We start from the raw sequence: 12,774 nt of genomic DNA, 5'->3' as shown, positions 1-12,774 counted from the left end.
AAATATAGGTGCTAGCCAACAATAGACCAGTGTGTGTAAGACGTAGCAACTCCAACTTTCTCCTGCTGTATGACAGCAGCCTGGCCTTGGGTTGAACAGAACAAACATGCTGAAGTTCCAATTTGCTGCTGTAGTTGACCCCACTCCATCAGAGCAGTTACAACCCACCTGACCCCAGCTTTTCTATGCATTGATATATGTCTCTGTCTTTTCTTCATTCCCTCACCACTTCAGTCAGATTTCAAACGCAAGCATCCCTAGATCCAGGCAGCCTGGATGACCACATTTGGCTTTGTTCATTTCTTTAAGCTATAACTTATGTGCAGAAAAAAGCTACTTCCTGTGTATAGTTCTATATAATTTGATTAATACAGTCACATAATCACCAATGGTGGTTTGAATAAGAAATGTCCCCAGAGGCTCACTTATTTGAACACTTGAGACCCCAGTTAGCAGTGCTGCCTGAGGAATTATCAGATGTTAAGGATGGAGGAATTATACCCCTGGGGACAGGTTTTAGAGGTTATAGCCTCACCCTACTTCTAATTCATTCTCTCCCTCCTCCTCTCACTGTAACTCCCATTCTTGTTCTACTCTGTTCTCTTCCTATGGTTGAAGATGCAATCTTCACCTTCCTACTCTAGACATCTGCTGCAACACCTCCCCTACAATGTGAAAAGACACCATGACCAAAGCAACTCTTATAAAGGCAAGCATTTAATTGAGGCTGGCTTACAGTTTCAGAGGTTCAGTCCATTATCATCATGTGGGAATGAATCATGGAAGAATGCAGGCAGACATGAAGCTGGAGAGGGAGCTGAGACTTCTGCATCTTCATTGAAAGGCAGCCAAGAAAAGACTCTGATTCCACACTGGTAGAGCTCAGGCATAGGAGACCTCAAAGCCAACCCTCCACAGTGACACGCCTCCTCCAACAAGGCCACACCTCCTAACAGTGCATTCCCAGTGCTCCAAGCATTTAAACACATGAGGCTAGGTGGGATGGAGGGGGGAGGGGTAAACCTATTCAAACTACCACAAACCACCAAATAAACTCTTTCTGCAAAAGTCATTTTTGATGATGGTCTTTAACACAGCAACAAAAACTAACTAATACAACCAGCATAGTAACTGTGGTTTAAAACACTTTTCTTATTCCAGATAATACCCTTGTGCCCTCATCCCCTGACAACAATAGTCTATTTCCTATCCCTATACATTTGGTATTTCCGGACTGCCTAGAAATAGATTAACACATCATACAAAACATTTTATTCTGACAATATCAAATCTGAAATATTATATTCCTCTATGGTACTAAAGATTATAATCATTTTCATGTTTCTTTTGCTGATATCAAAGACTTTTTGACAATGTCTGTTTTATCCAGTTATTTCACTTTCAAAAGATAGCTTTCTTCCTTTTTATTGTAGTATTTGCTTATTCTCTAGACATAAAGCATGGTAGGCTGTCTTACAGGAGCTTTTTGGGGGGCAGTGGGCGTGGCTTCTCTTGGTATGGTCTTTGTTTTGTTTTGTTTTTTTATTCTTCTTTTCTTTTTTTGTTTTTTGTTTTGGTTCTCCCTCCAACAACTAGACTACAAGCTAAGAAGTCTTATTTCTTGATATTGTACTTTGTTTATAGACTTAACTTTGTCTAGTATAGGCAACAGTACAGATGACAAAAGAAAGGAAAGATGAAGATGACAAAGACAAACAGCATCTGAGTGATGGAGGTCCCTATTTAGTAGACTGAATGTCTACTTTTACTGAGGACTCAAAAGCAATATAAGACTACAAAGGATCCAAGAAATGTGATACCAGCTAGTGACTGCAAAGGCTCATGAGATTATCTATGCCAAATTTTTTTAGCAATATTGTATCCTTTTTGTTAGAACATGACAGCCATACTGAGTAATTTGCAGTCCTCTTTCCAACACTATTTTCCTCACATCTTGCTATTTTTTTGTGTACTGTATTCTAGAAAGATTCATGAATACACATATTACAAGATAGCAGAAGCAATTAGACCACATGAAGTAAAATATTTAGTGAATACTATGACATTCGCTGGGAAGTCTGATAACTATTTGAATCATTAATATTAATATAATTAAACATGCAAATTAAGTCTTCATGACAGAAAAATAAAATATTAATATCCTCAATGCTTTCAAAAATACTTACTGAATTCTCCAGTAAGAAAAACTCCTTCTGCTCCTGGGGCCCATTCTTTGCAGTAGATGCCACCATCAGAACATCTGTGGATGCCAAATGACTCATAGCCTCTGGAGAACTTATCGATCCCACCTTCATTCTCTCCAATGTCATGCAAAACCTGGCTAAACTTCTTATACCTTTGAAAAAGTACAAAAGGAAAAAAAGAGGTTAGAAATTTTGGCTTCCAAGAAAAGGAAAGTAACATAGTCGAATCAGCAAGAAAATAAAATTACTCTCCACCAGAGCTTCACAAAAATTTCCCGCAATAGGGCAGAGGCTTTGGCAGACATCTGGTCTCTTTGTCACAGCTACTCAACTGTGTCTCTGAAGCATGAAAGAGGCCACAAATAATATGTTAATGAAAGGCTTGCTTGTTTCCAATAACTGTGTATTTACAAATATGGGAGATGACAGGTTGAATTTGACCCGTGGGCTGTAGTTTGTCTGTCCTTACTCTAAATCATCTGACCACTGAAAGAACAATGTCAAATCACAAAAGCCAGTAGGCATGAAGTGAAACTGATGATCCCCAAACTAAATAGGCACAGCAAGCATATGGCTGCTCCTGACCCTCCTCTAGTTCCTCAGGATTCCAGATTCATTCCTGATGCATTTAAAAATAAATAAATCCAACAACAAAACAAAACAAAGCAAAACCCTCTACTTGTTTTCACTAATTCATCTTTAAATCTGATGCAAACTTGAAAAAAGAAAACAGTAAAAATAAGGAACAAACCACAAAGTAGACTGTCTTAACTCGGGGTTCAAATGTAATGAAACACATGACCAATAGCAACACAGGGAGGGAAGGGTATATTTGCCTTCCAAATCACTGTTCATCACTGATGGAAGTCAGGCAGGCCCTCAAACAGAGTAGGAACTAGAGACAGGAGCTGATGCTGAGGCCATTGGAGAGCTTGCTCAGCCTCATAGATATCAAGACCACCAGCTCAGGAAGACCCCACCCACAATGGGCTGAGTCCTCCCCACATTAATCACTAAGTAAGAAAATGCCCTGTAGGCTTGCCTACAGCTCATTATACAAAGTCAATGACTCAATTGTGGCTCCTTCCTCCTTGATGACTCTATTTTGTGTCAAATTGATATAAAGCTAGCCAGCACACTGATTTTTCATGTAAAAAGTACAGGTTCCAGAACTACAAGATGAATTTCTCTTCAGTATCTCCTGTAAATAATAGGGCATAGGGAAATAATAAAATCCCAGAAACATAGTATGAAATTCCATGGAAATACACAAGGCAATATACAAAATCTGGGAAGCTAACTAACAAACAAGCAACAACCAAAAATGTGAACATAGTTTAACAGACAGAATATGTATAAATTTCATGTTAAACAGTAAGTGAATTTAAAATTGAACCCAACAAAATGTGAACTAAGGTACTATATAGCAAGAACAGAATTCAAATATAACTAAAGACCTAAAGAATGAAAGATAAATGGCTCAGTGAGAAAAATCTGCCTGCTACAAACTAACTGCCCTGAGTTTGAACCCTGAAACCTACATGATGAAAGGAGAGGTTGAATGTCAGATGTGTTAAGTCCTGTACACACACAGGCAAACTAAATAAATGTAGAAAATGAAAAGAAAAAAGAAAGAGGAGTGTAGCTAGAAAATAATTGATGAATTACAATAGCCAAAATTATAATTTGAAAAGAGGAAAACTGTTTGGATTTCTGTGTTTTGGGGGGCGGGGGGGGGGGGGTATTGGTTTTCCTTTGCAAGATTCCTTGCCAAATGTTGCCATGCAAAAGGGACAGCATGACAGAGTTCCTGCCCCTAGACCAGAGCAATCAGGGTCTGGGCATCCACCAATTTGACAGTTGCTAGGTTTAAGGCTTGTTTGTATAATGTATATATTTTGCTTTATTCTCCTCTTTTGGAAATATCCCCCTTCCATCAAGGTTAATAACACCATAAGTAGAAACAGCAACTGTCTAGGTGGCAAGCGTGTATCTGGTGTTCCTCAGCAAGGTGGTGAACAATATGACCTTCAGGACAGCCATTAGGCTGTGGGAAAGAACTCTGAAAAGCTGAGTTCAAAATTATATAATTTCTCACCTATGTAAAAATATAAAAATACAATGTAAATTGTATGAGGGGATTCATGGACCTAAAATAAGAAAGGCACCTGAACTAATGAGCCATTTTGTCAGAAAGATACAAAGGCAGGCAGAAATTTGAGTTCAAGGTCAGCCAGTGACTCAACAAACAGGTCCAGGAGTGGTGGAAATGGTGCTCTCAGAGCCAGATCCCACCCACCTAGATTATGGTATACACTGACCAAGGTTAGACCAGTGCCAACTGAAGGAACCTGAACCACTGTTCGGGTGGGGTTCCTGCATCCCTGAATCCTGCTTGTCCACGTCACTCCTGGTGTTGTTGGAACAGATGTTGTGTTCTACTCACCAGTGATCCTAAGATCCTTGGCATGCTAGGGCGCCTAGGGAATGGACAGTCCTCTGGGGACCGTGGGACTGTGTACCAAGTTTGTGCCCAAGGTAACCCGGCACTGGCAGTAATAAGAAGGAACCTGAGCCACTCTAGATCCACTTCTTTATATGCATTTTATTTCATGAGTACCCTTTTTTAGATTCAATTCGTTTTTAAGGAAACTTTAATTCAGGACAAATGCCATTAAGGAATTATCAGACAATAAATTATCTAAACAATATAAAACAACCAACAAAAGAAATCAGGATTTGGGGCAAAAATATATTAATTAATTAATTAATTAATTATCATAATATAAAGAAAAATAGTAACTTATTTTTTAAAGACACACATGTCCAGAGGATAAATACATATAATCATTTTATTGTCAATCTATATTTGAAGGGTTAAACAAAATTCTTAGATTTAAGAAGTTCTTTTTCTCTCTCTTTTTTTAAAATCATTCTTATAAATTTGCTAAGACTCTGTTCCAGTGCTCCATTTGGAAAAATTTCGATGGAAACAGGATTATAGCACTCTATTACTTTCACCAAATAGTTTGCCTCCCCTCAAGGTCAGCCCCTTAGCTTCTGATGCAGGAATGTACATTCCACTTTGAAATCACTAAGGCTCAGAAAAGGAAGTGCCTGGAGGCACAGCAAGCTCATCATGCCTATGACCTCTCAGGCTACTGTTGGCTCCCTTAATATCTTTTCTATGAATTTATAGGGTGTTTAAAAACTAGGTCAAATTTTGGTAACCAAAACTATATTATGATGTTAATATAGGACCACACATTTTGAACAGGCATGAAAAATTATTGTAAATACTATCCCATGCAACCTATATCAATTAACCTTTAAAAAAAAAAGAATGAAAAAAATAGAGGCACAGAGACATACATTATTCAAGGTCAGGAAAATAAAACCAATAGGATGTATCACTGTCGGTCCCAAGTGGTATCTTCAATAACATCTCAAACTAAAATCATCTGTCCCTAAGAAGGCAGTGCCTATGTTTTACTCCTATGGTTATTCATCTTACAATTAGAAGAAGTAACTGCACAGGATAACTGCAGCTTCATCTTTAGAAATAATCAGTCCAGGTTTATTATTTTAGCCTCTGTATGTGACCTTGAATAAGCCACTTAAAGTTCTCTCCTCTTCTCTCCCTTGCCCTGTTCAATGCAGAGAAACCTCATAGGTCATGGGAGATCGATGAAGGCACAGTGGGATCCTTCCCACAGCAGCCAGCAGGTACTCAGTAGGTGCTGGCTATAGCTTTTCTCCAAATGGAAATGGCAGTACATCACTATTCTTTTAAACATAGCAGCTTCCTTTCATTTGTACCACTTGTTTAAACTTTAATGTACATGTTAATTAGGAAACATTTATGTTTTGCTCCCAAATTCCAAATGTCTCTGAGAATCTATTTCATAAAAATTACAGTCAGGTAAGCATGGTCTCAGTATTCCAGACTGACTGTAATATACAGGTTTGGGGGAAACTCCTAGTTAAAAACAAAATTGATTGAATGAATTAAACCCATAGAGAGGCTACTCTAAGGAAATAAAAGGAAATAGGAATGTAGTGGTAGGGAGTGGGTTGGGGTGGGGAACAGGCTAAACTTTGTTCTCCTAGAAGACAACTTACACCAGATCCTATGTCGGTATTAATGCTCCAATTTCAGACAAGGCTCTGAGTACCACGGAAGTATCTTAGAGAGGAGTTCAGGACCTAACTGAAAAGTTAGAACCCATGCTCAAGACCTTATACGTGAGCATAAAAATAAAAGAAACTCTCAGGGGAAGTTCCTTCCTCAGGAGCTCAGTTTATGAGATTTTATTCTGTTTTCTGCTTCCTAGAGGAAATTATCTACCCAGGGAAGAAGCACAAAGGTAGAGGTTCAAGAGGATGTATGACATGTGGAATAGTTGCAGGGTGGACGGGAGCGAGGGGCGGGGAGGGGAGATAAAATATGGAGTGTAAAATTTTAATTAATTAATTAATTAATAATAAAGAAGGATTTCTAATAGGTAATGGGAAGAGACTGAAGAGAAACACAGTAAAGCCTGGGCTCTTAGAAGACAAAAGAGCACTGAGTCCAACCACTAAATTGATTCAGGTGCTGTGTCGACTTGAATGAAAATGACCTGCATAAACTCATGTGTTTCAATGGACCCCAGTTGGTAGAACTGTTTGGGAAGGACTTGGAGGTATGGCCTTGTTGGGGATGTGTCTTGGGAGCAGGCTGTGAGGCTTCTAAGGCCTTGGGAACCTCCCAGGGCTCCCTTTGTCTCCTCTTGCTCCAGATGTCTGACATATACTACATCAGCTTTGCAGTCATATTTGCTAACCCTCTGAAACTCTAAGCTCAAAATAACTTTTCTATAATTTATCTTGGTCATAGTGTCTTCTCACAGCAACATTAAAAAACTATTAATATAGATTGTCTTAATTAGGGTTTTACTGCTGTGAACAGACACCATGACCAAGGCAAGTCTTATAAAAAAAACAACATTTAATTGGGGCTGGCTTACAGGTTCAGAGGTTCAGTCCATTATCATCAAGGTGAGAGTATGGCAGCATCCAGGCAGGCAGGGTGCAGGAGGAGCTGAGTGTTCTATGTCTTCATCCAAAGGCTGCTAGTGGAAGACTGACTTCAAGGCAACTAGGGTGAGGATCTTATACCCACACCCACAGTGACACACCCATTCCAACCAGGTCACACCTATTCCTACAAGGGCACACCTTCAGATGGTGCCACTCCTTGGTCCAAGGATATACAAACCATCACATAGATGTTTGGCAGAAATTTTCTTTTTATGGGGAAAATATCCACAATATACAAAAGTATCTACATTTTGAGCTTGCCAAATGATAGCTAAGCACTTAAGACTTTAGAATGAGTATTTTATGTCCCTCAATCAAATGCAAATACTTAACAATAATGAAGCCCAAATACATCAGCTTCCACAATGCTGGAATTATAGAGATAAACCACCAGTAATCAGAGAAATGTTTAAGGGTAATAATTAGAAGGATGATTTTTTGCTATTATGGGTCTATAAATTAATGAAATCTTTATTAAACAAAAGCTGATGAAAGCACTGGAATTCGGTTATACAGAAGTGATTATCAAAAATAGTTAAAACTTTGGCTTCATAGTGCATGTTGGCATGAGTCAGCATCATGTTACTGTAACAAAAGACCTGGAGCAGCTAACTTTATAAAGAGAAAGCTATAAGCAGATATCTATGAGTGGATGTCTATATTTGGATATAATTGAGGTATCTGTATTATACCCTACAAAGCCAGGCTGCATGGCAGAAGAGCAGGTGAAAAGACTGCGAAAGTCAGATATTGAAGAGAAGAGCACTACAAAACGCTATCTTTTGGATGTGACTTCCTGTTGCAACCATGAGCACATAGCAGGATTTAGACCTGTGCAACACCAGCACAGACAAAAATCAAAGTGAAAACAGGAAGGGGAATAATCATGAAGAAAAAGAATCACCAGAAGAGGAAGGAGAATAAGAATGACATGAAATGTTAACATTTTATTTCAATTTCAGGAATGTTTCCCATCTTCACCCATAAGATACGCTCTTGACTTTTACCTGGAAATGGCAGAATTGGAACCATGTCAGCAGAGGTGACAGGCAAGTAGAGCCACCCCACTTCTCACACACTTGGTGAGCATCTGTTTTATGTCTGACCTGCAATAGCCACTCTGAGCAGAGATGAGACTATGTTTGGCTGGAAACAGCAAGCAGAAAGCAAAGCATGGGAATGAGCTAGGTAATGTGCTGACGGAGGCAAGGGATGGCTCACCGAGGAAAGGGAATGTTGTGCACACTTACGGGCCTGAGTTTCCATCTCTTTAAGGAGCATAAGGGCTAGTCATGTAGTGTGTTTGTGTAATCCAAGCGGTCCTAAGGAGAAATGGGAAATGTTGGCAGAGTAATCCCAGTCAGCTCACTTGACAGCTGGCCTCAAATACTTAGGGACAAATGAGTGATCTCGTTTAAAATAAAATCGAGGTAAAAAGAGGTGCCCAAGGCTATGCTATGACCTACACATGTGAACTGTGACAGGCATGTGCCAAAATCACAGGCAGAGCACCGTATACATATACTTACAGATAGTGTACACACACCTATTTGAAAATATTTTTTTAAAAAGGGAAGAGAACTGGTAGGAATGTGTTTTACAAAGAAGGGGGAAAATATCTGGTCTATAGTCTAATGTATTATAAACACCTAAAAATATTGGGACATGGCAAAGACTCAATTTGGAGCTTTAGTGAGTACCTCTTCTTTGCCAGGATGTGTATAAGCAATGTTGATGGAATAACATTAGAGTCCAGACTAGGAATATGCCCAAATTTTAATGTAAACCCTATACCTTCACATCATAAATACTTTGAGATGGAGGTATAAAAGCCTATTTGTTAAATCCACAATGGTAATATATCTAAATAACCTTTTCCGTGAAATAACTAATAAACTCAGTTGGTGATAATCATATTCAAGAAGATTGCTACATTTGAAGTTAATACAGAAAAAACAATTCTATATTAAGATCCAAGATAAAATTTACTGACTATACAAGATCATCTGCAGATCCCTCTGTGGTATTTCCTATTTTCCTTCAAGAAAAAGGGCAAAAAGAAAGAAAGGAAGGAAGGAAGGAAGGAAGGAAGGAAGGAAGGAAGGAAGGAAGAAAGAAAGAAAGAAAGAAAGAAAGAAAGAAAGAAAGAAAGAAAGAAAGAAAGAAAGAAAGAAAGAAAGAAAGGGAAGGAGGAGGGAAGGGAGGGAGGGAGGGAGAAAGAAGAGAAGAGAAGAGAAGAGAAGAGAAGAGAAGAGAAGAGAAGAGAAGAGAAGAGAAGAGAAGAGAAGAGAAAGATATTTAAAAGAAGCAGAAAGCCAGAGCCAGGTGTGGTAGTCCATCCCTTTAATCCCAGCATTCAGGAGGATATGTAGATATGTAGAGAGACCTTGCATTGAAAACCAATATAAAATTTTTTTTTTAAAAAAAAAGAAGCAGAAAAAAAGGTGAAATCACAAAAATCTGAAACAATTCTATGATACTGATTTTAGCTTTACAAAATCTAAACATTAATTCAATTACAAAACAATGTTATATTCCAAAATATAACTTTTAACAACTCCTACTCAGGGACGTGAGATGGCTCAGTCAGTGAGAACAGTTACTGGCCAGCCTTAAGCTATGTTTGATTCTGGAATCCCACAGGGTGGCAGGAGAGAACAGATTCCCAAGAGTTGGCCTCTGACCTCATGTTCTGTCTGCTGGCACTCATGCACATGCCTGTGGCACGTGGGTTCTCTCCCTGTCTCTGTCCCTCTCTGTCTACTGTCTCTCCTCCCCCTCCTCCTCCTCCTCCTCCTCCTCCTCCTCCTCCTCCTCCTCCTCCTTCTTCTCTCTCTCTCTCTCTCTCTCTCTCTCTCTCTCTCTCTCTCTCACACACACACACACACACATACACACACACACAAATAAAATAAATAAAATGCACAAGACCACAACGAGTTAACTTCTTCCTTTCTGATATTATGAAACGTATGCTATTTCATTAACAATTTTTCATAGTTACCACACAGTCAAACTTCATTTTAAAAATGGTCTCTTGCTTATTCCAAAATTATTTAAAATTTTTAGGAGGAAGAAGGAAACGGAAGTCCATCAAAAACTCTTGCCCTTTAACGGGGAGAACTGTTTGTTCTTAGTGTCCTGAGACTAAATAGTGGCTGCTGTTTGTAAAACATTCTTTCCTAATTCTGGCACACAGCCATACATGAGGAAAAGCTAGAGACCACTGCTGAAATCCTTCCAGGTCTAAAATCTCCATGTTTTAGTGAAATACTCATATTTAATTCATAATTACTAAAGAAGGTCCACTTGATATTACTTTAAAAAGTCATATAGAACTCACTTCTTTTCATTATAAAATATTTATTGTTAGAATTCTGCTTACTGAATATAAATGCTATATGGTTGAAGAAACACAGGAAAACACCTACTATATAGCCATTAATGTAAACATATTTTGACTTCTAAACGGATTAATTAATTATAATAAATTAACAAAACGTAGGTAGAAATTAATTTTAATCACTGTGCCTTGTCTCATGGCCGTGAGCAAATTAATAATGTATTGTCCTTGCAGTTTTCTAAGATATGATTAATGGTCAATATTAAAATTCTTGGGGTCTTCTGGCAAAGTGAAAACATGATTGCCTAGCTAGAAAAAAAAAAAATCCTCTGACTGCAATAAATCAGAATTACTGAAGGTAAACCCTGGGAGATGGCCCATCTGGTCAGACCTGGGAGCACCAGCCATTGTTGCAAGCAGAAGCTGCCAGCCTCTCTCCCAGCCCCTCCTTCGAGTCACGCTCCTGTTCACGTCTCTGCTACATGCTCAGCTGATTACCGCGGAAAAGGGCAGAGCTGTAACTGTTCAACTGACCTTTCCGTTTATTTTCTCTTGTGTAATCTGAAACATGAGCAACCATGGTTTTAGGCTACTGATTCCTACAAAGAATTCTGACTTCATGTTTCAACAGTCTTGGCTCAAACGGCAGTGTGCTCGCCTGTGTTCAGGTTTCCTTGTTTGGAAATCCAACGGGAAAACCAGCTATATGCACTGGACTCTGAAGCCCTGGATCCCTCCCTCTACTCAGCAGACCACTGTCTGTGGTGCCCCTGAGAGTTCTTGGCCATCCAACTTGGTGAGAAGCAATTCGAAGCTCCCACAGCCCTGCCCCAATCTTGGTCCTATGGTGAATTTAGCTGGACCAATAAAAAGATTAAAAACAATCGTGCATAGTTTTCTGTCTTTTGATAGGAATGGCACATTACTTAAATGCTGTCAAAAACTTTATACGCCTCATAGAAGACAAAAACAGAGACATTTTAATGACTCAAATGACACATAGCCTAGGCATAACACCTGCCATATGACCTTAAGGAAAATCAACATGAAGGTTGGGGGCTTCTCTTTCTTAAAATTGAAACACCACATGCAGGTCTAACAGTGCATAATCCATACTCCGAGTTTCTTTAATTCTTAGTTGTATAACACATTGATCCAACCAAGAGAGTAAACATGTATCCCAAGACAACTGGAATATAACACACACACACAAACACACACACATACACACACACACACATGTGTGTGTATGTGTGTGTGTACACAGTCTTATAAATACTGTTTTATAAATATATAAAAGAGAGAATGTAAAAGGAATAGTAAATAAAAGAATAAGAATATTCTATGAATGGAAAAGATAACTACCCCAATGTTTTATGAATGGACACTTTCCAGAGCCATCACTGTAGCCCAGGCACTGTTGTCGGGAACCACCCATGTCACTTTATTGAGCTTGAGGATGAAGCAGGATAGGGCAGGGATACTGGGGAAACTAAGGAAGGTAAGCGGTTTGAGCCAAGCTCCTCAAGTTCTTAGTAGGTTGATGAAACTGAAGTAAATATGGGATCTTTGCCTCCAGAAAAACTATAGTTTGTAATATCAAGTTCTATAGTTTATGGTTTTTTGACTTAACCTGTAAAGAATTACTCAATTAATATGGTTAAATGTTTCAATAAATTGAATGAAGAAAAAAATCTGCTACAAGAGTGATATATATATATATATATACATATATATATATATATGTATATATATATATATACATATATATATATATATATATATATATATACATACACATATATATGATCAACAAAAAAATCACCATGAATATCACCCGAAAAACATGAGCATGCACTATTAACTATGGTTAATAATTAAAAAAAAAAAAGCCACAAAGTATGGTTGCCACACTGGTGACGCCTTTAATTACCCATGAACTTTATATTGGGAGGGGATACCGTAATAAGTCTGAATCACACTGTAAGGGGGGCACACTGCTTTTGTAATCATTTAGTGTATAGCTAGAACACTGTTTTGTTTTGAATTGGTTTTTGGGTTGGTTTTTTGTTTGGTTGGTTGGTTGGTTTGGTTTGGTTTGGTTTGGTTTGGTTTGGTTTGGTTTGGTGTTTTTCGAGACAGGGT

General features: G+C 38.5%; 1 protein-coding gene across 1 annotated transcript in view; it reads right to left on the bottom strand.

Annotated features, from left to right (window-relative positions):
- Positions 1-12,774, bottom strand: part of Gbe1 (glucan (1,4-alpha-), branching enzyme 1) — a 255,772-nt gene that overhangs the window by 206,507 nt on the left and 36,491 nt on the right. The window contains exon 2 of the mRNA NM_028803.4: positions 2,187-2,356. Within this exon, the coding sequence (NP_083079.1) occupies positions 2,187-2,356 (170 nt within the window). The remainder of the gene's footprint in view (positions 1-2,186; positions 2,357-12,774) is intronic.

Source organism: Mus musculus, chromosome 16, assembly GCF_000001635.26.
Source record: "Mus musculus strain C57BL/6J chromosome 16, GRCm38.p6 C57BL/6J".
In the NCBI taxonomy this organism is placed as follows: Eukaryota; Metazoa; Chordata; class Mammalia; order Rodentia; family Muridae; genus Mus; species Mus musculus.
The sequence above is the reverse complement of the archived record's forward strand: the minus strand, read 5'-3'. Positions and strand labels throughout refer to the sequence as shown.